We start from the raw sequence: 27474 nt of genomic DNA, 5'->3' as shown, positions 1-27474 counted from the left end.
TGTTCAGGCGATGTGGATTTAGGTCTCCTGCCTCATGTGTTGTGTGTGTATAGGGAAAGATAGATTGCCGCTACTTTCCAGTATAAATCACGTTCCTTACAACACTCCAAAGTAGCATTTTCAACCTCAGGGTGCTAATAGGATCCAGCAGGAGAAAGAAATGTCAGCTAAGTAGCAGGCGCTGTTTGGAGAGTGCAATGGAGCTGATCCACAGCCCCGGGGCAAAAGGAGCAATCCTAGGGCAAAGGTTAAAGAGTTCAGGAGCACTTCAGCCTACTTAATTGCAACAGGCCTCTTACCCAGCGCAAGATGGATGGCTGGAGCCGGGCAAGGGGGGCAGAGCCGGGCCAGCAGCATCGCCAGCCAGCGGCACGCGGGCGGCCCGGGATGGTGGCGGAGGGGACCGTGATGGAGGGGACCACGATGGAGGGGACCACGGCAGCTCCTCGCCCCTCGCTTCTCCCTGAGATGCTGCTGGGTGGGAAGGTGGCCGTGCCACACCGGGACACCCCCCCTCCGGCCACCAGCTCTGTCCCCACTGCTGCGAGCCCGTCCCCAGCCGATAAATGGGAATTTATGTCAGAGCGGGCTGATGCTGTGGAGGTTGTGTTGCAGGAGCGCAGCACAGCACTCATCCGGGCAGCTAAATAACCCGTAGCGAGAGCAGCTCCAGCTGCCAAGGAAATGTTTCTCGCTCCCCTGAAAATCACAAGGAACATTTTAAGGGGAAAGAGGGGGGATCGGTTAGTGTTTCTGTTCTTGTCATTTTGGGATTTGTTTTCTGGTTTCTTTTTCTTTTGAGCCTTCAGAATCTGAAAATGTTTTGTATCAGCCCCAAGGTGCTTCTGCTGGGAAGGTGCCTCAGATAATATTTTAAGTAGAGTTTTGACTTGTTTTCTGACACACATCTGATAAATGTCATCAAAAGCTGATGTTTTGCATGGAAAAGGTCTTTTGCATTTTTTTTTCATCTAAAGAAAAAAAAATAGAATAAAAATATTTCATTCATCTCTCCCCGGTGAGGCTTATGCGGTTTCCCTGGTGACAAAAGCAGAAGGCTGGATCCTGAGCCACGCGCCTTCCATTCCCAGCCCAAGCCCCCGCGATGACCTTGGACGAGCCCCTCGGGCTCCCGTCCCTGCGTTTCCTCTTCAAGCTCCCGTTCGGCCTCGTCGCTCGGGATAATGCCTGGAAGAGGCCGTGTGCCCCCCACCCCCACCCCGCGGGACCCCTCCTGCTGCCCTGCGGGGGGCTCCAGCCCCGCACCCTGCCCAGCGTTGCGGGGGGGGGGGGGGGGGGGGGGGGGATGCGGGGCTCCCGGCGCAGCGAGGGCCGAGGTTGCCCTCTCGTGGGGAAGAGCCCGGCTCGGACGTGGGCAGAACCCACCCCGGGGGTACCCCCGGGCCTGTGCTCCCTCCCTGCCCCAGGCTGGGTACCCGCAGCCCCCCCGAGCCCGGAGCAGCGTCCCCCACCCTCGGGTGCCGGGATGCAGCACTGGTGCCCGGGCATCACCCACACCTTTCCCTGGGCAGAGCGTTGGGCACCGTTTGTTGAGGGGCGAGGAGAGGAGGGGGTCCTGCCCACCCATAAGAGCAGGGATGGGGGCATCCCCGCTCCCAGCCCCCCGCCCTGAGGGTCCCACGGCCCCCCCCAAGCCCTGCGGGGGCTCAGGAGAGGAGCAGGGCAGCGAGGAGGCAGGGGAGCAGGAGGCAGCCGCCAGCGAGGCCGGGGGGCGGCCGGGGGGCTGGCAGGGAGCCGTTGCAGAGGTCGGTGTCGCAGCAGTGGATGCGGACCCCCGGCAGCTCCTGCTGCTGGCAGTGACGGGAGGTGGCACAGCCACTGGTCAGCAGGATGCCCAGGACCACTGCAAAGCAAAGGACAGCGCGGGATGTTGGGGACAGTGGGGACAGCCAGGGTGGGGGTGGGGGGGTGGGATGCTCTGCCAGCCTTACACCAAGGCCAGGCCCCGTCTGAAGGCTGCGGGGTTTGCTTTGGGGTGCGAGCATCACCCGCTCGATCAGGCACCCCGGGCAGACTCACCGCTCTCTGTCTTAATGCAGAACCGGTGTTTGAAGCCCTGGTGGGAGTGGGAGCAGGTGATCACCTCCGGGTTAGAGCACCCCATGTCCACGTTTTTGGTGCCAACGATGATGTTGCAGCCATAACACTGGAGTCCGGACACTAAACAAGAACCACACGAAACACAATGGGATTTTTCCATGGGGGGAAAATACTTCATCTCCTTCCTAGCTGCTTCCTAACGATGGCTTTGCACCACTCTCTGCCTCACCAAGGCGCATTAAGCACCGAGCCAGAGCCTGAAGCCGTCCGCCACTTGTTTACCCCGTGGGCCAAATAAAATATAAAATATAAAAGCATCTCCCACTAGAGGTCAGTGCGAAATCGGAGATTTGAGCTGGGATCAAACACTGGGAAGAAGGGAGCTTTGACGTGGGGTTTGCGAAGGGCAGGCAAAACCTCCCAGCCACAGCCATCACCCAGCCAGGGTTGCTCTCGGAAACATCTTTTGCCTGTTTTCCCAAATTCCTCCATTTTCAGCCGCCCCTGCGTTGGAGGCATTCGCAGCAAGGGATGGTTTCGTCAGCAGGGTTTGGTTTGCTCTCTGAACGCGGTCCTGCTTTTATTGCAGGGTCTGTCAGGGAGGCAAAGCAACTCAGAAACAGAAGGGAACTTCTCGCTCAGAGCGACCACGAGCCAACACGTCCCTGGTCTCAGGACAGTGGCATTGAGGTGTGTGCCTAGGGCTACCGGTAGCAGCTTGGTCCTTCCCTGCAGGATCAGCAGCTGTGTCTGAGAATCGCTTGCCCTAAACCAGAATGGGAATTAAACCATATTTCAGCTTTGTTCAAAAAAAACCCAAAGCCTTCAAAGGATATTAATTTGCATCATCCAGAGTTTAAGGCAAGCACAGTACCTGATCTCTGCGTTGATTAACGACAGCAACAGAAATCAGGTTGCACTTTGCCGTTACCTTTCCCTGCCTCTGAATGCCAAACCAGAACCCTCCCGAGCCCGTCCTCATCCGCTCCCACGGGCTTTCGGGAGGTGGTTGAGCACCCCCGCGCAGCCGGGCACGCCGAGGGGAGTCCTGGCCCCGGAGGCAGCGGGGAAGGGGAGCCCGGGGGATCCCGGCTCCTGGCCCATGCTCCTTGCCCTCATTGCGTACTAGATGTGATGACATGAATGCCTTCCTAAAACCACCAAGACAGGGCAACGCGCAGCTACATTGCTTGGGGCAGGAGTGCCCCCCAGTTGACCCCCAGGATAAATAACCCCTTAACAACCAGGGTTTGGGGAGGATGCGAACCACCATAACTCCAAAGCCCAGGCCCGCTCCGCACCCCGGGGACAGTGGCACTTACCCGCTGGCAGGATGAAGACCACGGTCATCAGAGAGAGGATCCCATGGGCACCTCCAGGCATGGGTCCTGAGAGCATGGGGGTCGGCTCCTGGAGCCCACCCAGGGCTCGGAGGACGAACGTGGCGTCTGGGGAGCGGGCAGAGATCGGGTCTTCCCCCCGGCCGTGCACGCTGCTTGATTTTCACCTGCAAAACCCTCCGCCAGAATAAAGGGAGATGCCGTTGGCGCAGCAGAGACCTGGGCGCTCCCCGCTTCTCCAGCCAGCCCCGTGGCACCCAGTCTCGTTATGTCAGTGTTTAATTTCTCCCTTTTCCTCTTGAGAAATTCGCTGATTCTTTCAGTTCATGCACAGATGTGAGTGCGTGTGTGCTACCCTGGGTTATTTCTGTCCTATTTCCTCTGTCCACGATCACTTCCCATTAATACTACCGTGCAGCAGCTCTTGGAGAGAAATTCTCCCTAATCAAGATTTAGTTTTAAATCCACTTCGAAATCCTCTAATTCAGTTGGATTAGGCAGAAGGGGTTTGAGGAGATGTATGTTTTTACTTTTTTTTTTTTTTGTCCTCTTCTTTTTCCTCTCTGAGCTGCCTCATCTTCACGAACGGACCCGCCGGCTTTCTGCGACATATTGTGCTATTTAAAGAGGGCAGGAATAATATCATTAAAGAGAAGCAGTCGACTAATTTTAAATCCAATGCTGAGGAGTCTCTACCGAAGAACAGCCATGAGGTTAAAGGGAAAAGCTGATGGAGGAAGAGGTGGGTTTGAATGTATCGTATGCATTTGCACACAAGAAAAAATAGTTGCCTTAATGAAGCAGTGAGAGACCAAACGGGGCCAGCCCAGGGTTTCCATCGGCTCTGGAGGAAGCCCAGCCGGGGCTGTCTGGGGCTTCAGAAGGTGACAGGGGCACGGCGGAGGAAAGCACTGAGCTGTGATGGCTCCAACGCTGCGGGGTCAGGATCAGACCCGCAGCCATGCAGGGCGTCACGGACGTTACTGGCTGCAGGATCAGGCCCCCAGCCGCCCGCTGGCTCCCCCACCGGTGTCCCCACAAGCAAAGCCCCAGCTCTCAACGCAGCTAATGGGACTTAGAGAGCTAACGCTTACTAATAAGCGAGCACGACCGAATGCATGGGATTAAAAAATTAAAATGACAAAATAAGCTGCTTACGTAGCCCATCCAGCCACCGCCTGCTAGCAGCACCTGAAATCGCCCACCCTGGGCACCCCAGCCCGCCAGGGGCTTGGACCCAGGCTCTGCACTGCATCTTCATTAGCAAGAACGCTCGTTAATATCTCACTGGGAGACAACACAAACTTGTATGGGCATCTACAGCTCAGGAGGGGCAATTAGCACCTGGGACCAGTGCCTAAGTAACACAGCTCATTTACTCGAATCACCTCAACCACCCACGGTGTCTCGCTCACCTCAAAACGTGATTATAACAAACGTCTAACACAGCAAAGCCCAAAAGCCTCGGGGAGCAGGGATAAAATGCAGGAAATGGGATTGATTTAAATGACGAATAAATCAGAGCATTCAATAAGGAGGGGAAACTAACTTTTAATCCCTTAATAAACTTGTTGGTATCTGGAAGGGGCAGCCAGGAGCAGCCCGGGCTCCGGGGCCATGCCCAGCTCCGGGCGCAGGTCGCGGCTCCACGGCCTCGTCCAGCACAGCAGCTCCGGCTGGGCCTTCCCGCGGGAACCAGGCGGGAAGCCCGGGAGAGGCAGAGGGACGGCACGGTGCTGGAAACCCGGTGTCGGTGGGACCGGCAGCAGGGTGCTGGGGTGGGTAACACCGGTGGGAGCATCACCCCGGCCCCGAACCAGCTCCCAGGGCTGGTTTGAGGTGCTGCGGGTGCTGGTTTAGCCAGATGGTTTTTATTCCCTTGGGATGCAGAAAACAAAGGCCTTTAGAAGAGGGGGGGGGGGGGGGGGGGGAACCCACTGCTGCGACCACTTCCACGTCTGTAACCAGCGTACGTTTCTTTTAACTTCGCATTGGCTCTGATGCAGTTCCAAGAGATTAATCAGCCCAGGGGCCCCGGGAACACGGTAGGAAACGGCCTTCCTCCCCCGACTGAGAAAAATTCGATCAGCAAATCCCCCGGTACGCTCGTGTTCCCACTTAAACCCTAGGGATACCCAGAAAGACGGCTAAACCCTGCGCAGATTAGACGGGTTCGCCTGCAAATCCTGCTTTAGAGCTCATCCCCGCGGGAGGCAGAGCTCAGCTCCCAGCACCCCCACCGCCATCCACCGGCGACGGCAGCGCCCGCAGCCCCGGGCCCCGCGCCCGCAGCCCCGGGCCCCGCACCCGCCCGAGCCGGGACTCGAACCCGTGAACTCCCGCCGCCGGCAGCGAGGCGGAAGCAGAAGTGCCCTCCCCCGGTCAAGGCGCCCGCTGATTGGGAGCGCGCCCGTTCGTCAGCGCGGGGTGCGCGGTGCGAGAGGGCTCGGCACCAACGGCAGGGGGCAGTCGAAGAGGATCCGACCTCTGCGCTCTGATTGGCTGAGCTTGATGAATACATTAAGAAGGCGACAAGAAGTGCGCGTCAATGCTATTTTGACGGGGTTTTCAGGGGTTTTAAGTATTCATATGCGAAATTAAATAAAAATCTCTTATCGGTGTCGGAAAGGGACGTAAAATTGAGAAGGACTGGACACACACACAAAAAAAAAACCCCTCTCACCCTACCCTGCATAGAGACAGCTAGCTAGAGGTTTAAATACCAGCTGACGCACGCTCACAGCTGTGTTGTATGAAAGGAGAGAAGGTTAGCACTCCCCTTGATAAGGATGGAAGAGGCCCTTGTGGCCTGTACAACACGCATACGGTTAAGGCACTGCCACCTACTTAGTGGCATCTAACCATGTTTTTTGGTCTTTTTTTTTTTTTTTACCGGAGAACCCTAAAATAACAGGTCCCTCTGGTTCGTTTATATCTTTACCCAGGTTCTCCTTCTCTCCAGCAGAGCCTCAGGGTGTTGGCTCTCTTCCTCTCAGCAGCTTGCAGCGCCTACCAGCCTGTACCTAACACCAGCAAAGCCACATCTCTCCTACTACAGCCACCCAGCCATCACACAAGCCTTGTCTTCAGCACAGCGCTTTACAAGGCTAGCTAATCCTGGCCATCAACACATCCCCGGCATGCCAGCCTGGACACAATTATCACTACGCAGAGCTCCTGCCATAGGCCCCAGCATCATTCCCAGGTGGGATACTAGGGACTTAAACACAACCTTTACAAAGCACAGCTAGAAGAGCAGATCCTTTACAACGGGGCTCTCCGGCTTAGAGGAAGAGAACAGTGCCATTAGAGATTTCCTCCTGACAGCAGCAAAACCATCTCCCTCCATCACAGCTCTGGCTCAGCAGACAAGGAAAGCCGTAGCACAGCTGGGCAAGTAAAGCCACTCGCACGCACATGGTGACATGGGAAGTACTATGCTATGAAACATTACTGAATCCGCATGAAAATGCTTTGCTGGAGTAATATACCAGCTTCACAACAGTAAAGCAGCACAGCCACATCTTGCAATTGAAAAGTTTCATTAGCCTGTGAGAAGACGACTGGGAAAAAAAAAATCATGAAGTTAAGAAATTGATTATTTCAGCAGTGACGCTCACAAAGTCTAGAGACACAGTGTTCTTTCCTGGGGGTAATGAAAAACCTCAAGCGACAGGGATATTATTAAAAGCCATTTTAGCACCACCTCAACATGAATTCTACTTTTGTATTTTAAAAAGAAAAGCTGTACCTCGTGTCTTGCAGCTGTCGTCTTCTCTAAGGGCAAAGCCAGGCAGTCTCCCAGCAGCCTCTAGAGGAGAGGTTTGTGCTGGAATTGATTTTCAGTTATTATCAAGCCCATGAGGTTGATACAAAAAAACCCAACATTTTTGGCTTCCCCAGGAACAAAACATCCCCTTACAGCAGAACCCTTTGGGTGCAATAAAACTCGGGCCTGGGCACAATTCTTAACCAGCACCAGCTAAAGCCCGGATCATGGCTCAGCCTGCCCTGCCCCTTCTGCGCGGAGAGGGCAGCAGGATTCCTCTCCCCTTAGCTCAAGGGCTCCGTCAGGGTTTGTACTAATGTTGCCTCTGCTGAGGACACCTTCAGTTCAATTTTCCTACTTTCTTCAAACAAATTTTGGCTCTAGTTATGCTCCTCTATTCTCGCTCCACAGCAGATGTAAAGCACCACACTGCTGCTGCTCATCCTCCCTTCTTCCTCCTCCCTTCCACACTCAAAGGAGCTGCTACTGAAATACTTCCTTCCAAAGGTGTTTTTAAGGGAGGCTTCTTTGGACACAGACACTTCACACTACTACACTCTTACCACAAGCATACACATAAAATCCCACCTTTTTATTATGGCATATGGCATTTTTTTGGATGTGTAAATACCACATGGGTATGACAAAAGGGAAAGAAATACCAAAGCTGAAATAGATACAGAGTCATGCCATTATCAATACAGTTTCATACGATGGATTTTCAAGATACGAAAGTCTGGGGTTTTTTTTCTTTTTACATTGAAATAACTTTACAGTGTTCTGTGAGCTTGCTTTATAACCAGAAGAGCAAAAAAAATTAAAATATGCTGAGAACAACTACAAGCAGGATTCCTTTTAATGGTTAACAGAAGAACTTTTAACTTTGCTCTAGAACAGCATCTATTAAACACACGTAACAAGAGGTAAGCAACTATACAGAAGGTAAGAGGGGATTTCACCACAGGAGTCAAGTCGGGGCAGGAAGAGGGAAATCTGGAACTGTATGGTTTTATTTGGTCACAAAGTTTGAGCTGAGTGTTTAAAATGAAGCACCCTTAAAGATGCAGTACTCCTATTTAAAACAATATGGAAACTTCCCAAAAGACTAGAACCTACATTCTGAAAAATAAAATAAAAATAAAAAATTAGACATTTAAAAAAAATTCCACACATCTCTAGGCTCGTGACTTAACTTACTGTTAACAAAGTAGACTGGCAGCTCTTCCTTAAGCAGCAACAGTGCCCAGAAGCAATGCCACCGTAACGTACAGTATCTTTGGAGTGTCCAACACAAGGCTGACACTTCTGACGCGATGTCAGAATGATCCATTTGTCTGCCAAAAGATTAGGCAAGAAAAGGAGACACTGCATCTTTTTCCACCACGTTGCCCGGTTCTAGCAAAGAGCTAAGACGTTTTCTTTGGGCCAAGACTAACAGAAACCACTTTATCAAATATTCTTCAGGTTTCCTGCCAAACTGGATTTATTATTCTCGTGTGGTTTTTTAGTATTTTTTTAAAAAACATTTTTTCCTGACAGTCTCTATAGTGATACTGGTACGTTTAACAGTCACTCTTCCACAGTTTAATTGTTTTGTCATTTTCTAGTGCCGCTGATGCAATGATGTTTTCTGTTGGGTGACAAGCTGTTGAGATTACAACATCTAAGCAAAAAGAAAAGAGATACAAATATCATTATTGACAGCAATGAAATCTGGTTCATAGCAGGCATTTCTGAAAATGAACATGTATCGCTACTGCATTTTAAAACACCATAACCAAGTTGCTATTTCCTTACAGCAGAATTACAAACACATTATTCATCAATATGTCCCAACTACTGCTTCTCTGCGAGAGGAAATACTAGCAAAAACGAACTGAGGGTAGTAGCCGGGAAGTGTTGGACAGGTTTCAAAATGTGGGAACTCTCCAGATTCTAGTTCTCGCTTACTTCACAGGCAAAACTCTTGGCATATAATGTCAGAGACAGCCAATAAAAACCCGGGTCAGTTTGTAATTCCCACGTGAGGTATTTCCAACATCTTGTTCAATGCTTAGACTGCACACTTCATCTTCAGAGCCTTGCCCTCGCCTGAAAATGAAAACCTGTTGCCACTGCCCCAACTTACAGTCCAAATCAACGGTCCTGCAAGGGAATAAGCATGCTTAAATTTCACAGCACAATTCCTTCCAGTCGGTACAGTGGAAGCACTGCTCTCCTATGGGATTCAGACTGCAGCATCCACCAGGTGACATCTCCATACTCTGCCTTCAGGAACAGGCACATGGACAGACATTTACAACTAGCGGGACCACAAAAGCCCCTGTCCTTTCAAGAGCTGCAGCTTTGGAAGGTGTTAACAGGCAATTCAAAGTCGCTTAAATATCTCGACCAGTTCTGAACTCAAGGAGATCTTTTTCATAAGCTAACGTCAAAGTTCTCACAGTGAAAGAATAAACACTTGCAATACCCATAAAAAACCCTTAATAAAAAGGAGCAAACTCCTAGGGTTCAATTAAGCTTCAGCCAGAGAAGAATTTATGGGTCTGACAGTCAGAACTAAACATCAGAGAGGAAACGCTCAAGCTAAGCTTTCATTACAAGCTGGCATGCGGGATACTCCATCAATAAAAACAAAATCCTCTTCCACACCTGTGTGTCCTTGTAATTTCTGTACAATCTCTTTTGTCTGAAGGTTCCAAATGTAAACCAGGTTGTCTTCTGACCCGGACACGATCCACTGGAGGGGCAGAGAAAAAAAAACACAGTTATTTTAATCTTTCTCCTCATCTACATCTAACTGCTGTTCTTCACTACACATTTCTTTGTTGTCATATGGAAGGGAACTTCCAACATTATACGACTGCTTGATGCGGTTCGCTGTCTCTCAGCCTCTACTCAGTGCATACAGGCAGCAGAACGCTTCGTTCCACCCTGCATATGCCAGAGGAGGAAAACTAACGGAGCAAAAGGCGCTAGGGTGGTTCTGTGTTAGGACTTCATCTCTGCTGACCTGGCCTCTCACCTCAACCAGAACACACCGACCTACCATCGGATGGCCGACGGCTGCGCGGCGATGGCCAACCGAGGCACCAGCAGCCGCTCTCCTGCCGCAGGAAAGTCCACTGCTGCCGCGGTGGGAGCCTGCAGCGGGGCAGTGGGCCCATCAAGAGACGCAGGCTCCAGGGACTTTCCCAGGACACCCTCTTCTCCCACTGCACTATGGCACCTGTCAACCAGCACCCACCAAAGCCAGTTTCCCTTCCCAAACCACTGTTTCTTCTACAGAGAAAAGCAGTAAAAACTGAACGTTGGTAAAAAGCATCTCAAATAAACACCAACCTTTCCACCAGTAACGGAGAAATTTGCGAATATGCAGTATTTCTCATTTTTGTGTCCTGTGTACGTCTTCAGGCACTGGAAGTGAAGAGCCACAAGACATTAATGCAGCTGGGAGGCAGTTTGCTCAGCCAAGGACAAACTCTCTTGGCAGAACACACCAAACGTATCTGCCTGTGTTTCCCACCCTGCCACCTTATCTAGAGGAGGCAGAAGGCATCTCTGCCCTAGAACACTAAACAATTTGGGGAGGGGGCAAGCCCTAAATTTGTCACATTACCACAGAGAAAGAGAGCAACAGCAATTCACTGCTCATAAAGAGAAAAATGTAGAAATACAGCTTTACTTAAGGTCTCAGGGTCTATGCAGGAGCCAAATCACTCCCTTTTCTCAAAGGAATCTTTAGCCCTCTCCAGTAAAGGGGTACCAACATTTTTTTTCTACAGTATTGATAAAATGTTACGCAAGCTTAAAAAGCACATATAAAATCCAGATTTTCCTACAAGCTTAGCTAAGTCTATATAGTGAGTCAGCATTGTTTTTACCTTTCCTTTGCTGTAGTCCCAAAGTTTGAGAGTGCTAGAAAACAGAAAAACATAGATTTTAGTTCCTGGGTTTTTTTTTTTCCATCTGACAATTTCCTAGCAGCAGAAAAAGTTTCTCCATACCAGAGTTCTTAAAGTCTACACGGATCACTTTAGCCTGGCTTCGGAATGCAGCATTAGTTAACCTCAAAGTATCAATTTTACTGCTGCCATGCCATTCATATTCTCCTCCATAAAAAAAGGTGTATTTAAATACTTCCCCACACCTGCAAGTTTCTTTATAAATAATGACCAGACAACTAGGGAAACGATGGCCAGGATAACAGACAACTTACAGTGAGAGAGGAGAAGGTGGTTTGGCAGGCATTCCCCAACTCCCAATGCATGCAAACGATTCATACAGATTTCATTAGGCATCATCTTTCTCAGGGCACGGAACCCACTAGACTCAGGGATGGCCCTAGAAACTATGCCCTTTCCCCCAGCTGTTTTAAAATCAAATCCTGCTGAAAGTAGATACAGACCAAAATATACACACACTGCCCTAAATTTTTCAGCTTGCAGTCCTGCACCAGGGTGTTTCAGGGGAGTAAACACCGGCCTGAGGCATCCTCAGCCCGTTCAAGCCTCAGCCAGCGCAGAGCAAGTGGATAAGCACGCCACAGAATACAACTGGGACATGGAGTGAGTCACTTGTATCAGGCCAGGACTAGGCTCTCCCACAGACGAAGCAAGCCCCACACACATCCAGCTACAGACCGTTTGTACCAATCCCCAGGCTGCTGCCAGAGCTTGCAGCATAGTCCGCTTTCCCTTCCCCAAGGAGCCTAACCTGGGTTTTCTCTGCTTTTCATTGATTAGTTGAAAAAGGCAGGCAGCAGTCTGTAGTATCTTTTGTACAAAGATGCTCAGACTGGGAGGACATCAACCTCACGACCTAGGAAAAGGTCTCACAAAAGCACCAGCATCATTACCACCTGCAAATGGAGATGACAGACCAGCTAACCCCTTCTTGGTAGCTGCATGGAAATTCTCCAGGTGAATCATTCTCAACACAATCAGCCCACCCGCACCGCTTTTATCCCTTACACACAAAGTTATTTATATATTGCAGCCTTCTATAGGCTAGATTTTCTGTGTCTTGATGTTACAAAAGAATCACACAACTAATGCAAGGAAATGCTGAGGTTTTTCAAGGTACAAGAAGGAATGAACGGGTGTTGCAGTCACTAAGCAGCGCCAGGACTTTACAAAGACCCAAGTCCTGCCTGTGCCATCAGCAAAGCACAACACCTTGCAGGCTTTTCAAGTGTAGCAGTAAATACAAACTTGTGTAGTATCATTACTATGATAAAGAGCAGCAAAATAAAAATTCTATTTGATACTCAAACTCTTCAAAGCCTGTGGGTTTTTCTTTTTTTTTTTTTTTTTAAATACCTACTTGTCCAAAGTTGCAGCTAGTATGTATTTGCCATTTGGTGAGAATTTCACAAAAGACACAGGAGGGTTATCATCATCTACAGTGAAAATAAAAGCAGTATTAAACAGTGCACAGTTGTTTTATCTCATTGACAGAGAAATTCTTTTGACAATAATTTGGTTTTAATTGTTTCGCTGAAACAAGCCTTCAGTTGTGTTGTCCCTTAGTACTTCAAGATAAAGAGAGGTGTAGGAAAGATGACTGTTTTCATTAATTTAAGAAAAGCAGATTAAGCATTTTGCTCGAAAACATTTTAAATAACCCTTTGTAACTGAAGTCTCCTTCCTTGCATCAACACTTATGGGAGCAAGGTTGTATCTCTACCTTTTAAAAATCATTATACTAGAACACATGCCACTGATCTGCAGTGCCATATAACTTGTCTATATAACGCTTTTTAAGAATATGAAGGACTCGGGAACATAAGTCCAACAGGTGGTTTCCTTTTATTAGCCATGTTCACAAGGTGCCTTCATGCATCTTGCAGTAAAAACAGGCAGCTTGCGTAGTCTCAGACTATCTGTTTCCATCACACCCAACACCACAAACAACTTTGTCGCTGCAGTTTTGAACTGCCACACAGCAAGCAATATACAGCTGAACAGTGGAAAACTTGGGAAAATTCTCTTTTGTCCATCTATACTACATAACATTCAAAGCTTAAGCAAGTTTCCACTCATATGAGAGGATAGTTCCTCTTCTGCAATAGACAGGACAATAGTGTTCTAACAGAATGGTAGGGAGCCAGTAAAATAGAGTTTAAGCAAGCCACTGTTCACAGCAGTGATGCAGAATACTTATGTCTCAACTTAACAGTGAAGAATGGAGCACAAACAAGAAGTATTCCTACTTACCAATCAGTGTTTTCAAGCACTGGCCTGATGCTGTATCCCAGATTCGACTATTAAAAACAAACAAGAATCATTACTATTGGTTTTGAAGTCTTTGTTCCAATTTTAACATTACAAATACAAGATTTTTTTAAAAGTCTTTTTTTTTTTAAATGCAAAAAGTTTTAACAGTGCTGCAGACAAGAGATAACCACTTACCAGAGTCCATCATAGCTACTTGACACTATCAGGGATCCATCACGATTAAAATGCACCTGTAGTATCATAGAAGGGGAAAAAAAAAACTTTACTCATATTCACAAAGATCAAATTTTAAAGCTCCACTGAAAGTACTTCTGTTACTGACACTGGGATTCACGTGGATAGAAGCAGAAAGTCAACATGACGTACAAACAGTAGGCATGAGTTTAGACGGGTAACAGGATTAAAACCAAGATTCTTTCCCTCCTAGTTTGTCTGGCATAATTATAAAGAGGGATGGGTGTTAACTACAGCTGTTTATTTAAGCACCAGGGACTGGAATACGTGTTTCTTCAGAAGCTAAGAAGAACACATGAACACACAGATACTCTTTGCAGACAGCATTAGCTGCTCAAATAATAGTAGTATAAAACCTGGGCATAATACCTTACAATTTTCAGGGCATGGAATTTAACCTCCATATATGTAGCCACATGTATGTTTTACGGTCAATTTATTCCCTTGAACTGCACCTCAAAATATTGCTATTTTAAGCAGTAATTACTACTAAAGTTCCTTTGCAAGTGCAAAATATCCTCCACACAAGGCAGAACAATCATGTTATGACAGCCATGGCTTGGCACATCTGAGGCTCAAATTTTTTTCAGTTTCCTTAATTTCAAAAATATGAAGAGTTGAACACCTTGGTTTTTCCTCACTTGAGCGGATACTGCTATATTCCAAGCTCATTTTACCTATTAAATGAATGAGATTTGAAATGGAGCGTATTATGGAACTACCCTTAACAGAGCCTAGAACAACACGGAAGCAACAGAAGTACAGGCTGTTCTCTGATCCTCAAGTGACCACACCTCTGTGCCCCAGCATCAGACTGCTAGCCTCAGGCATGACTGGCACACCACTACTCACCGCTCCCCACATTAACACCCAAGACCGAAATCCCTATCAATCTTCCAGAAAACACCACTCATTTCATTCTCATCGAGCGATGCCCACCAGCAAATCCACCACAGCCCATCCACTGCACCGTGCACGGGCTTCGCAATAAGTCAGAGCACAAACCCACTCCTCTGCTGAACAAAATAAGCATGTTAGGGTGTTCATTTGTCAGAAGGGACTTACAGCTGAAACTGGGTCAGAATGAGCAGGCAACGTCTTGAGGCACTTCCCTGTTTTCACATCCCATATCCTCACGCTTTCGTCAAACTGAAGATTGAAGAAATGCACAAGGTGGTTTAATGATGCACCTATTCGAGGCATGCAAGGTGTCACAGCTTGACTAGATGCACGTGCCTTCCTCCAGCTGCACTGCAGCTGCACCAGAAAGCCCAGGACACAAGCACCACACAGGGCAAAAATAACAGACTGGGAACACAGCTCCCTGAGCTCTTCCTCTCCATGCAGGAAACCTGCACGTTGAGGATGGGTTAGGGGCTTGACTGGGTCCCCAAGTAAAGACAGCAGTGACACTGCACAGCTTATCTGACTATAGGCTGTGTTTGTGGAGGAAGACTAAGAATTTAAATGGTAAGGGGCTGTGACCAGTACACCCCCTCCATCGGAGCCCTGGTAATGTGGTTAGCATAACTAACACCATTTTATAAGGCAAGCAGCCATCCTCTGTGACCACGCGGGTCACTTATTTGTTCCCTTCGCCTCACTGCCAGGCCCTGAAGGTCCTGTGCACGAAGCAGACAAACCAAACAGGTTTCTTCTTCCCCTCCCTACCGGCCTCAAGATTCCTGGGCGCCAGGCCGGTTACTCCCTTCCTCCTTGGCCTTGAAGGTCCCAGGCACCCAGCCAACCACATGCTGTGATGATCCCATCCCAGAACAGGGAAGCACACACAGCACTGTCTACCAAATCAAGCAGTTACAAGTCCTAAGCGGGGAACCTGGACCAGAACTGCTGCTGGACAGCGAGACCGTGATCCCACCAGTAGCCAGAACACCTCAACATCATCTGCTTCCTCCGAGGACTGAGTGAGTGACTGTTCTTCTTCTATTTTATATGATTTTCAAGTCTAGATTACGATTGTTATATTGATACAGCAAACCATGTATTAAATTTGACCCGATCTGCAGAGGGTCCAGGTGATTAGAAGTCATATTTTAACTAAAGTTAGGATCTAGGTGATCAGAAACTCTAAGTTGTATAATAAATTCTATATTACACTACCTATAAGTTGTACCACACTGATTCTGCTTGTAGAAACCCTGTGCCATTCTAATCATAAATTCTGTGCTATATTAATCATATTATCCTGTTAGGAAAATAAAGCTTTAATTGTAAATACAAACTAGTGCCGTCATCATTCTCTCAAGGATCCCTAAAAGAACCTGTCTGTCCCCTTAGTGTTGGATGACAGGGGTGTACAGCACTTGCTTTACATAAAGGGGAAAAAAAAAAAAAAAATCACTTACTGATCCAGAAACGATGAGGTTTGACTGAGGGTTGAAGTTGCAGCAGAAAACATAGTTACTGTGCCCTTTCAACGTCTTTAAGCACTTACCCTGAAATAAGATTTAGCAGAGTTAAACATACAGCATCCTTCACAGCCATAAATGCATTCAGATAAGCTGTGCTAAGGTTAATCACTGTGCAGCTCACAAAGAAACCATCTCTAACCCCAGACTTAGATGGGCAGAGGACGAGCTACAGCAAAACAGGAAAGAAAAAAAGCCACATTTATAATGACTGCAGCCAAGCTACAAACCCTTTGGGCAATCCGGGAGAACCGAGCAGTTTAACATACCTAATGAAAATTCAACCAAATTATCCAGTTCTCATTGCAATCGCAGAAAAGGGAGAGAAGCAAAAAGAAGTGAAGCTACGATAAAAAGTTACAAATAGGTTTCATCTGAGAGGCTGCTTTCAGAAATGAAGCCTGCGGTTGTGTTGCCACCATAAGGCTTAAGCACTCTCAGAAAAAACAAGACTCCTCGCGGTACCTATGAGCATCCCCCTTTTTCCAAAGTAGACAGCACAGCTCACTCATCCTCACAGCCCATTCAATCAGCAGCTCATTGTAAGCAGAAACAAGTGAGTATTACCCGAAAAGGAGCCAGTGATTAAAGGTCTACCTCCTCTCATCATAGCACATCAAGGCTGTCTCTCAGAAGAACATGAGTTAAGATGCCAATGCTGGGGAGAAGAAAGGTAAATGATAGTTTCTGCCCTTACCGAGCTAACATCCCATATTTTGAGAGTTTTATCATCGGAGGCTGAGACAAGAAGGTTGGAATCTGATGACCAGGCAACATCAGAGATACCCTAAAACAAAGGAAAACAATTCTCTTCTCAGCTGTGTTTGTTCACCGACACAGGAAAATGGAAAACACACACTGCATATTATACTCACAGCTGCAGCCTGCACGAAAATTCAGCATTGAGAGTTGGGAATTCATTGATTTGACTGGGTTAAAAGCTCCTTTGACACTTACTCATTTTAAGCTGAGCCACAGACCCCAAAAACATCTGTGACTTGTTCACATAACTCTTACTGTGGCCACCAACACCCTTTCTTGGAATTCATAAACAGTATGCTATATAAACTAATCTGAGTAAGTGGCTTCTCTTCATTACAAATGGCTTGCTCTTTACAGTCTGAGTCCCTAAGGGCTGGAGAAGAACAAGATTCTACTGGTTTTTCTATTGGTGATTCTCCATTTTTGCTTATGAAACTTCAGCACATAAGAAACTTTAGAACACAAAACCAGAGGGTTTGGGAGTTTGCATTTTCTTTAGAACTTTGCAGAATGAGTAAGTGTTGTGTTTATGTAGGCAAACCCACAAGAAAAATTCAATCTCCTTAAAAGGCAAGCCATTCTGCTCCGTATACAAAGGAAAGATGGAACAGGACAGAGTTTTAAGAGTTTACAGGGATTTTCACCCAAGAATGCACTGCCTTGTGTCTGAGGATGGTGTTCCTGAAATGAAGGGACTCAAGAAAATGGCCAGGCAGTGTGCATACAGGTACTTCGTTATCAGCCTGCACTTCTCCCATATTTCCAGCCTGACCTGCTATTACTTCAGCAATTCCAGTCCCAGGCTGTTGAGCAGAACTGTATAAACAAAGAAGTACAAAACAAGACTAAAGAACAAGCCTTCTACACAAGTCACACTAACAAAGAACGCAAATTTCTGGATGAAGAAAGCAAAATTCTTTACATCTGTATTCAAGTGCATAGTAATCGCTTCATACTTACCAGTTTATGACCAGATATTGTTTTTTCAAACTTGCCATCATATGCTCCCCAAATTTTAATGAGTTTGTCAGCAGCTGGAAAAGAATGTGCGAGTTAAGAGATTAACAGCACTAACAGATACAGCTGTCCCTTCCAGGTGGAAAGAAATATGTTAACTACATCTCTGCAAACAGTGGGTAGTTCTCCCTCCCCAAGCAGACCTCAGTGTATAAGGTAATACATAACTGGTAAAGAGCAGTTTCGTACATGCCAAGCTGCAGCAGCTGAAATTACATAAACTGCCTGGAATGCACAGAGTCTCCAGCAGCTTTAGTTTCTCTGATGACAGCTTGGGTTTCTACTTTTGTCTTAAGATTGCCAGCGGTAAAAGTAGTACCGTTCCATGAGGAATGCTGAAATGCTTTTGCCCAAGAAGAACAAAAATCACACCATAAGCTGGACTGAATTAATGCCTGCAAAAACCCAGACACATTATCCCTGTTAACTTGCAAAACACACCAGAGAAAAAGGTTCGTATTTGCCAGAAGTAGAGCTTGGGAAACCTGGGCAGGGGAGAGAGGGGATTTTCATGAGGATACTTTAACGTAAGAACGATTTATACGTGGTACACTGCACTGGTCTCAAGGCAACCTGCAGTTAAGCCAAAGACCTAAATCACTCCCACGTCTGCGGAAGATGTTGGAGTGGCCCTCACCATCATATTCAACAATGTTCCTCTTTCTAATTACCCTTTCCTTATATATGGATTCCCCTCTGGATCTCCAAGGGTCATATAAACATGCTTTCAATGGTAAGCTGCCAAGCAATGTCGATTACCAAAAAAATTTCAGGAAATACCAAAGTTGATGATCTACCACTTAAGAGACCAAGTAGTGAAACACTATTTAAAATAACCTTCTGCACATTTCACTGGAGTCATCAAAGGCTCCAGCTCCTTAAACGCCACAGGCACACAAGACAAGCATGTGGCCAGTTTGCCATACCACACTCTACAGTCCAGTTAAGTAGCACAAAGCTACCCTCCTGATTTCCCAGAGCTAAGATTTTGCCTGCAGATACTGTATGCAAAGTTTAATTTAAAAGCTTAAGCTAGGTCTTCAGCAATACAGCAAAGCACAATGGTCTCCTTTGCACAGGAAAAGAATCCTGTGTTTGCTTTTGCTCATTTGCTCAGTAAAGGAAGCTGAACAGGTGAGGACTCTGCAACCTGGCAACGCATGGAAGATCCAGCGTTCATCGTAACAAAAATCAAAAAGCTTAAAGCAGATTATCTCAAAGACTGACAGCTCTGGTATCACTCCTTTTAAGAAAAACCATGACACTAGACCCTCCTCCATCTGATGACGGTAACGCAAAAGACAGACAGTTCTCCAAGGCCCACATTTGCATGTTTTAGATGAGATAAAAAGAAAGAAATACTTACAGGAGCTGGCTAGCCACTCTCCATTAGGACTAAACTTTACTGATGAGACTGCCTTTGTATGTCCCGCTAACGTGAACTTTAGAGCATAGTTTGGTTTTACTGGTGCAGGCTGTAAGAAAAACACGTACGAATGAGTTGAATAAATTCCAAATTTAGTATCTTGGTGACAAGCTCTGTATCAGACTGGGACACAATAATGGACTGCATGAATGTTTACCATAATAGAGATTCCAGCGTGAGTATTTTTCCCCCCCTCTCCGAATTCAAAAAAACAACAAAACAAACACCTTTGCTGTCTGGGCCATGTACTGTTGTATGTGCAACAACAACTCATCCTTGGTATGAATTTCATCCAAGCCAGTAACAAACAGGTGAGAGTAATCCAACAGATCTACCAAGCACTTTATGATCGGACAAGATAATACTCTCAGTACTGATCCTTGTAGTGCTTGTATGTGTTTGCAGTTTTCATCCTTGTCATGAACTAAATCACGGGGCGATTCCTCCATACCCCTAAAATACCTTCCCCCCCTCCCTTTTCAGCCTTTGCGAAGGCTTCATGGTTAGACAGTAGCATCTTCTCTGAGCACCTGTAGGCTTTAAAGAATCTGAATGACTGCTTCCCCATTCTGCAACTACGATCATAGATTCATCAATCCTCCAGCCACCTCCAGGCATTCCACGGACACAGCCAACCTGCCTTTCTAACACCCAAAGTGACAAGCAGTATTTCGTTAGCAAGAACCTCCACAAAACCAAAATAACCCAGGACTACAGCAGAGGCTGCACTCCATTCACTCTTCCCATCAAATCCTCAGCACGTTTTCAGCTCGAGACAACAGCAGAAGCAGAAATCCGGGGAAGTTCTTAACCTGTACTAGGATTCAATTCTTTAATTCTGGTTTGCCTGTTGGATGTGCAGGTAGTCGCCACGCGCATTCACACGGATCTTGCTCGGAGCCCCACACACACCTTGCTCTGATTGGTGGAGGAGGAAGGAGTAGACTGTGTTTTGGTGGATTCTGCATCTGGCTTCTTTTCTTCTGTTGCCATGGTTCTGTGGCTGGCAAATGAGACTTCTGGTGCTTGAAGGGGAGAATGAATGTACTGCTTCAAAAGGCAGCCCTTGCCACAGAGAGGAGAACCGCACTGAAATGAAAACCTGGAAGAAAAACAAAATATTCTCATTAGCTGTCAAAATCATCCTCAGCGGCTAGAAGAATGAGATGAGCTTAACTGCAAGTTGCCAGAAACCCGTAAGGAAACCCCCATTCCGTATCTGTTGAGCAACACAGCAGCATTTTAGGCCTTTAGACCTACTGCACAAGGCCAAGAAGCAAAGCCGTGGCCTTTTATCACTTCTTGGAAAGCTTTTTTCCACTCTGTTCCATTCCAAACAGAATTAGAGCAGAACAGCTTTTAGGTGTGGCAGGGTTTCCATACCATATTCCCCAAAACACTTCTAACAGGTACTCAGTACGCAGCACATAAAACAGTTTGTACAAAAGGTGGAAGGAACAGTCCAAGGCCTTTCTTCCAGATTTATTAAGGTACAGAATACAAGATCATAGTGAGCACAAAAAATAACAGGCATTTCCACAGCTCAGCACCCAGCTGGATTCCTTTAATCTCGGAAGGCAAGTATTTTGGTCTCACATTTCCCTCCTAAGCAGTCTGAGCATCAAATCGTACCCTTCTCCGCCTGAACACCAGCCTCACGTCAGTCTCCCCAGACTCGCTTTCCATAACAAAACCCGAGAAAGCACCGTGCTGGTATTCAGTAACTAGGGCTGATGCTGCAGAGGGAACCATCTCCATCGCAGGTCAGCTACATTTCAGCTCAGTAAGGGGAATCACCGAATCACAGAATGGTGGGGGTTGGAAGGCACCTCTGTGGGTCACCCAGCCCAACCCCCTGCCCAAGCAGGGTCACCCAGAGCAGGCTGCACAGCACCGCGGCCAGGTGGGTCTTGAATATCTCCAGAGAAGGAGATTCCACAACCTCCCTGGGCAGCCTTGGGCCAGGGCTCCGTCACCCTCAGAGGGAAGAAGTTCTTCCTCGTGTTCAGCTGGAGCTTCCTCTGCTTCAGTTTGTGCCCGTTGCCCCTTGTCCTGTCGCTGGGCACCACTGGAAAGAGTCTGGCCCCATCCTCCTGACACCCACACTGCAGATATTTGTAAGCATTTCTAAGGTCCCCTCTCAGCCTTCTCTTCTCCAGGCTGAACAAGCCCAGCTCCCTCAGCCTCTCCTCGTAGGACAGATGCTCCAGTCCCCTCATCATCCTCGCAGCCCTCCGCTGGACTCTTCGCTTTCGAAGGACACCCCGCCGCCGGTCTCCCCCGCCCGCGGGGGGCAGCGGGTTGGGGAGCAGCGGCGCCGGCTCCTCACGCGTCCCCTCCCGGGGTGGGCGCAGGGCCCGGCGCTGCCCGCCGGCTTCCTCTCCGCAGCGTCCATCAACCGCCGGCCGCAATTATCAGCAATTAAGAAGTTTTCGGACGCCCATCAGGCTCTTCCCACCGGGCCCCGACCCGGGGGAGCTCGCCCAGCCCGCACCACCGCGTCCTCCCTCACGCACCCGGCGAGCCGCGGTGCGGGCTCCCCCCCCCCCCCCGCCCCGGGCACGCGCTACCGACACACCCACCGGCTACAGGCGGCCCTTTCCCCGCGCGCCCCCGCCGCGCCACGCCCGGGTCGGGGTGCGGAAAGTTCCCTGCGGGGACCCCAAAGTTTGAGGGGGGGGGTGGGGGGGAGCTCCCGGGCCCGCCCGCGGCGCGCGCCGGCCCGGGGGTCCCCGCGCGGGAGGCAGCGGCGGCGCGAGGCAGTGCCGGGCCCGGCGCGCGCCCCCCCCCCCCTCCCCACGCGAGGAGGAGGGCGGGGGCTGGGGAGCCGGGCTCCGCGCGCTGCCTGAGGAGAGGCGGCAGCGCCGCGCGCGGGTAACGGCGGTGCGGGAGGCGCCCGGCGGCGCGGAGACGGGAGGGGAGGCGGCCCGCCCCCGCGCCTCTCGGTGACTTACCGGGGGAAGGGGGAGGGAAGGGGGGGCCGGCGACGGGGCCGCCGCCTCCTCCGCGGCGAGGAGGAGCGCGGCCGCGGGAGGGGAGGGGGGGACGCGGCGGCGGCAGCTCCGGGACCGCCAGGCGGGGGAATGTGGGACGGCGCATGCGCGGTGCGGGCCTAAGGCTGCACAATGCCGCTCTCTCCCGGGAGCGCTACGGCAAGGCCCGAGAACCAAAAAGGACCGCCCGCGTGGGCGGGCGGCGTCTCAAAGGGTGAGGCGCCGCCTCCGCCGCGGCCTTGCTCCCGCCCTCCGCTCCGTCGCTTTCCCGGGCTGAGAGTGGCAGTGGTCGGCGGGGAGGAGGCTCCGAGCTCCCTGTCGTGCCCTCCTTCCGTCGCGGGTAAGGCCCTGGAGCTGCTGCCCTGCTCTGGGTGGTTCTGTGGGGAGCGGGCGTTGAGGGCCGCAGCAGCCGGGGCCTGGTGGCGGTGTGGAGAGGGTCTCGCCCTGCGTGACGTGCCCGTGGAGCTCGGGTCACGGTGGGCACTGGCGGTCGGGTGCACAGCCGCTTAACGCATAGGCACGGCTCTGCTCCTGGCTGTTGCAGTTGGTCAGAATCCGTTGAACCTGGCTGCAGCGAGGTTCAGTGTCGTTGGGTTGTAGTGCACAGGCCAGCCCCTTTGGGAGCACGCACCAGTACCACAGGTAAAAACCGTTTGGAAAAGACCAAGCTAATTCACAAGGCAGTAATGCATATAATGTGTGAGGTTAATGTATGAGCCATTTAACCCTGTAATATTTGCCTGGGTGAGAGCGTATCTAACGTGGTTCTCAGTGTATCAGCGTATGAGGGCACTGACTCAGAGAAGTATTTAACTTTGATTCGTTAAGGCCAAACAGCCAACTTAAAGTTAAGCATGTGTTGAAGCACTTTTCTGGAGAGCAGTGTTTTTTTCTGAACTGCCACAGAAAACGTTATGTTCTGCTTTCAGTTAAGAGGGAAGAAAAGAAGGAGACACGTGTCATTTACTGGCCCTTTAACACAGGAAGATCTTTGGGCTCCAAAATTCTAGCAGCAGATGAGAAAGGAAAAAAAAAACCTGTGGTACGGTGAAGCCGCGGCCCTTCTCCAGGCTGGAAACGCATAGCAGAAGTCTGGAGAATTAACCCTGCTGTCTAAACTCAGGGAGGTAAAACACAGAGCTGCACAGTCCCCAGAATGGTATAAGGAAACCAGTCCAATTAAGTTCATGTTGCCGATTCTTCCAGATAGTTTTGGCTTAAAGTTTTCATTCTTTTAAAAAATGAATATGAAATGGGAGAGCACAAATCCAATCAGCAGTATAATGCTACGTATTTATATAACTTTCCTGTGATAGGGATCAGGTGGTTTTATTTCTTTCTTGTGGGAGATAAAAATTTGTATTTTGCCTCTCTCAGTGTCCGCTTTGGAAGTTTTTGCCTGATATTTTTATATATATGTACAAAATACATATATATGTATGTATAAAAATCTTTGTCTGTACTGAGTAATACCTCTCTGGAACCTGAAAACTGTAGCCCCGACTACAGTTTAATCGTGATCCTAAACAACCCCTTAGCCTCTAAGTGTCCTAGATTTTTCTTAAACAAGTTTAAAGTGTGATAAACTCCATTTTGGCAAAGTACTTGATCACGTGCTAGGTTGGGGTTTTGACAGCATGGCGCTTGCAGAAAAAGGCAGCTCCGCAACCAAGGGCATTCCTTTGGGACTGCATAACGTGAGTACCTGGGGATTTGCACGGACAGCCCATTGTCTTTGGATGAAATTTTACTTGTTAGTTATGAGTCATCTGTGAGGGTCTGTCTTGCTCCCCTAGCCACGCTGCCACAGCTGGGATCAGCAGGATGTGGTGTCTGTCCAAATTCCCTTTCTGGAAAAGAGTGGGGCTTGGCAGGCTTCTCGCTCACAAAATCTTTCATTCCATTTCGTTCAAAATAGCTTGAACTTGTTGACTTGCCAAGTACGCTGGAAAAGACACCTGTCTGAGTTTTTTTTGGGGAGAGCAGCTTCCCACAATGATGAAAGGGAAAGAAAAGTCCACGAGTGGCTCAGATAATGTGGAAGTGACTGCTTTCAGTGCTGCTGAGACCCCTTTGGATGGCTTTAAGGGTGTCAGGAACAGAGCTGAGGCCATGGGTCCTGCTAGAACTAATGGATATAATTTTGTCACAGGTTCCACCGAGACCAGAACTAATCCAGTCCTGCAGATCTGATCCAAAGGACCTTAATGCTTGTGGAAAAGCTCCCACTAACTTCAGTACATGCTGGATCTGCTCTGTAGACCTGACTGCTGTAGACAAGCTCGTGCTTACGTTTGCAATGGTGAGTAATAAGGCACTAAGCTTACAAGCTGTGTAAGCCCATGTTTATGTTTTGGCACAATTAGCAATCTCAGGACTTTTATTTGCTTGGGCCTCTCAGCAGACAGAGGAAGCGCGGAACAGACTTACCACATGTGACACACTGCTCAAGAAACAGAGGGAGGAAGAACTCATGAGAGACCTGCTCCATACTTTAGGCTTTTAAAGAGCAGCTGATCTCTGACATATAGCTGTTTCTGTGTGGCGACTAATATGCTGCTCTGTTTTTTTCTAAATCCCAAATACACTGCATTCATATGTTTCTTCTGGGATTTAAAAACAAACACTGAACCCTTCCAGGCTGATATTTCTACCTCCCCCACTAGAGTATGAACCTTGCTTACATCACTGCCAACATTTGTTCATTTAAAACTAGGAAATTTTACCCCAATGGAGAGCAGGTAGGATTTGATTTATTCTGCCCTGAGGGGGATTATGTACAAGCACTTAGCCTGGGCACAAGGGGCCTATGGAAGTTGAAGAACTACTTTCAAAGTAAGATCATTGAACAGGACATGTATAGAGCTCCAGGCTAGTAAAGACCTGTTAAGAAACAGTCCGTGTTTTTGAAAAGAAGGTAGGACTTCATGCAGGATTGGAGTCCAGCAGTGTGCTATAGTGTATCATTCAAAGCAGATTCCCCCCAGTGCAAGTCACAGCCAAGTTAATGCATAAAGGCTGCTGATTTGAGAGCCCCAGACTGAATCACACATGGTCTGACTGCCAGACATGACGACAGCCTGCCTCTCCCAGCTTCTTCAACTGGAGCAGCAGGTTCTCAGCACTTCTGTGAATCAGGAGCTTTGGTCTTGGCTGGTGCAAATGGTCGCGACTCCAATGAACGGAGAGTTGCATACAATTAACTCATATCCCTGAGACAGTTTTAGTGAAATCTGAATATAATAATTACTCGTTGTAATTTAGAAATGAAGATGTTCGAAAGTGTTTCTATTTGGTTAGAGCATCTTTTTACCATTCTCTCTAGTCTTTGTAAAGGGCAGGAGGAAAAGTAAGAAAACACAGGAATCCATTAGGGCTTTAGCCAGCTGAAATCTAGCATGTTCTAGTATCTGTTAGTTTAAACTGCCAACTCAGTAGCACACACTATTCACAAGCTTGCTTACCTGTGCAAAACACTGTGTTAACAGCAGGTGCTAGGTCTCTACATCACACTGAATGTATAACAAAACCATTTAGATGCAGCTAATTTCCAAAGAAACATATTTGCTGTGGCCAAAGGTATGTAGCCATATTGGCTGGGCAGTTTCTCCTCGCTTCTCAAATTCTCTGGTCACGTCCCTTTCTTCTCTCCCACAACAGTTTAGGCCTTTGCTCTGCTTCTTTCCACACATGTAAGTCTTAGCTCACTGTATCCCAGCTTCCAGCTCCTCCAAGTAATGCTTCTTGCTATATCCTGATAAAAGACACCAAGGTCAGACAGAATATTTTGTGAGCTCTTCATTCCCTTCCTCTCCATTGCAGGGGAAGCCATTCATCTCTGCTTTGAGAACTGCCAGTCTAAAAGGACATTATTTAAATCCACTCCGGACCTTCCATTGCATATTGGCTGTCTCCAGACCAGCATTTAGATTGTAGTCAAAGCTTAGATTTGCAGATGAACACTTACAAGATCCTTTGGGTCTTGGATAGTTCAATTCTTTCCTGTCTTCCCATCAGTTACCATAGTGCTGTGCCTTTTGGGGCTTGTAGACACCCTGGCTTCTGGGTTTGGGGGCTCTCCTTGCCCTTTTCCAGATGAAGAGTGAACACTGAAGAGACGAAGGTCCTACAGGCACTGAGTAGCCAGGGTGGCCTCACCAACTGGTGTGTCCAGGCTCTCAGAACTACAAACAGAGAGTCAGAAGAGCTGAGGCCCAGTTCTGGCTCTGCCCGTGATTCTCTGCATCATCATATTCCCTCTCAGCTTCCTCAGCTAAAAAACAGGGCTCATAATATTTCCTCACCTACAAAAGCTGTTAGGGGGATTATTGCATTGTTGTGAATTCCACAGATGAAAGGTACTACAGAAGAACAAACTGCAATTATTGTTTCAAACCTCTGCCCTAGTCCTGTCATCCTTAACTTACTGAATAACGCTTACTCAATCGAGGAAAGCCTGCCACTACAGTGAAGAAAATCATTGGTGGAGATGACTGTTGCAATAAGAGCATTTATCCCCTTGTGTTCAACACCCTTCTCTCTGCCACTGGGATGACTGGAGTCATATAATCCCAGACATTTACTACACGCTCTTAAGCAATCTTATATTTGGGCACTATTATTTCTTTATCCCAAACATGACTGTTATTGGATAAATTCTCTTTTTGTAGTGTATAACGACATCCACTCTAGAGATAGAAGCTGCTGGTAATAGGCTCTGCTGTGAGTCTGCTGCTGTGTGAGGTCTCTTGGGGAGCCCTTGGTGGCTGATGGCTGACAAAATGGTCAGAATGGCTGAATTTGCCCGCCTTGAGGCGTGTGGAGCTCGCAGCAGCCTCTCACGCGCATGTAAATTTACAGTGTGCCTACGGACATGCCCAGAGGTGGAGGACAAAATGCATTGCCGATGCAGTATTCATACCCCTTCAGCAGCCTTCCCCACTTGTAATCCCTCACTAATTCCCAAGGACAAATGCTAACAAAGAGCTCCCTTTGAGCAGGGTACTATGGTTTTGATGGTGAAAAAGGCACTGAAGGGCGAGGTAAAGAATCAGAAGCATACAGTTAGTACCTATAGCAAAGTTCAGAAAAAATTGCTGCTCCGGGTGAGTGTTCCCAGCAGTCCCCAATTACTATTAAATACGGTTGGGAGCAGTCATGCAAGGTACCGAATGTGGCCAGCTCTCACAAAACTCATCAGTCCC

The 27474-nt window shown here is 48.3% G+C and overlaps 3 protein-coding genes and 1 non-coding gene across 5 annotated transcripts in view; 2 read left to right on the top strand and 2 right to left on the bottom strand.

Annotated features, from left to right (window-relative positions):
- Positions 1-1667: 1667 nt before the first annotated feature.
- On the bottom strand, positions 1668-3528 carry LOC142363618 (ly6/PLAUR domain-containing protein 1-like). The gene is made up of 3 exons (XM_075439401.1): positions 3384-3528; positions 2041-2181; positions 1668-1864 (listed from the first exon to the last, which is right to left on the bottom strand). The coding sequence occupies exons 1-3, from the start codon at positions 3457-3459 to the stop codon at positions 1668-1670; spliced, it is 414 nt and encodes a 137-aa protein (XP_075295516.1). The 5' UTR covers positions 3460-3528.
- A 2618-nt stretch (positions 3529-6146) lies between these two features.
- LOC142363687 (U6atac minor spliceosomal RNA) lies at positions 6147-6274 on the top strand. The gene has a single exon (XR_012765885.1). It is a non-coding gene; the product is annotated as a U6atac minor spliceosomal RNA (small nuclear RNA).
- A 1467-nt stretch (positions 6275-7741) lies between these two features.
- Positions 7742-22353, bottom strand: WDR5 (WD repeat domain 5). Of its 2 annotated transcripts, none has more exons than XM_075439077.1 (14): positions 22232-22353; positions 20190-20379; positions 19218-19326; positions 17795-17868; positions 16770-16859; positions 16010-16099; positions 14709-14792; positions 13584-13639; positions 13389-13435; positions 12496-12571; positions 11055-11088; positions 10513-10587; positions 9823-9910; positions 7742-8833 (listed from the first exon to the last, which is right to left on the bottom strand). In XM_075439077.1, the coding sequence occupies exons 2-14, from the start codon at positions 20268-20270 to the stop codon at positions 8733-8735; spliced, it is 1005 nt and encodes a 334-aa protein (XP_075295192.1). In that variant the 5' UTR covers positions 20271-20379; positions 22232-22353; the 3' UTR covers positions 7742-8732. The 2 variants fall into 2 exon arrangements, with proteins under 2 accessions (XP_075295192.1, XP_075295193.1); XM_075439078.1 differs by lacking the exon at positions 22232-22353 and adding an exon at positions 21860-21939.
- A 34-nt stretch (positions 22354-22387) lies between these two features.
- Positions 22388-27474, top strand: part of BRD3 (bromodomain containing 3) — a 50220-nt gene continuing 45133 nt past the window's right edge. Inside the window, exons 1-2 of the mRNA XM_075439076.1 lie at positions 22388-22610; positions 24423-24572. The gene's annotated coding sequence lies outside the window, so the exon portion shown is untranslated. The remainder of the gene's footprint in view (positions 22611-24422; positions 24573-27474) is intronic.

This window comes from Opisthocomus hoazin, chromosome 19, assembly GCF_030867145.1.
Source record: "Opisthocomus hoazin isolate bOpiHoa1 chromosome 19, bOpiHoa1.hap1, whole genome shotgun sequence".
Lineage (NCBI taxonomy): Eukaryota > Metazoa > Chordata > Aves > Opisthocomiformes > Opisthocomidae > Opisthocomus > Opisthocomus hoazin.
Note: the sequence above shows the minus strand (reverse complement) of the source record. Positions and strands in the feature narration are given on the sequence as shown.

What these genes read in the sequence shown, in the direction of transcription:
- LOC142363618 (XM_075439401.1), bottom strand. Translation starts at nt 3,459, where the DNA reads ATGCTCTCAGGACCCATGCCTGGAGGTGCCCATGGGATCCTCTCTCTG. An exon ending in GGTCTTCATCCTGCCAGCGG is followed by an intron (nt 2,182 to 3,383) that starts GTAAGTGCCACT and finishes GTTCTTGTTTAG; the next exon opens with TGTCCGGACTCCAGTGTTAT. An exon ending in CTGCATTAAGACAGAGAGCG is followed by an intron (nt 1,865 to 2,040) that starts GTGAGTCTGCCC and finishes TTTGCTTTGCAG; the next exon opens with TGGTCCTGGGCATCCTGCTG.
- WDR5 (XM_075439077.1), bottom strand. Translation starts at nt 20,270, where the DNA reads ATGGCAACAGAAGAAAAGAAGCCAGATGCAGAATCCACCAAAACACAG. An exon ending in AAATATGGGATGTTAGCTCG is followed by an intron (nt 16,100 to 16,769) that starts GTAAGGGCAGAA and finishes ATCTTATTTCAG; the next exon opens with GGTAAGTGCTTAAAGACGTT. An exon ending in CTAGCTGCAACTTTGGACAA is followed by an intron (nt 11,089 to 12,495) that starts GTAGGTATTTAA and finishes TCTGTTTTCTAG; the next exon opens with CACTCTCAAACTTTGGGACT.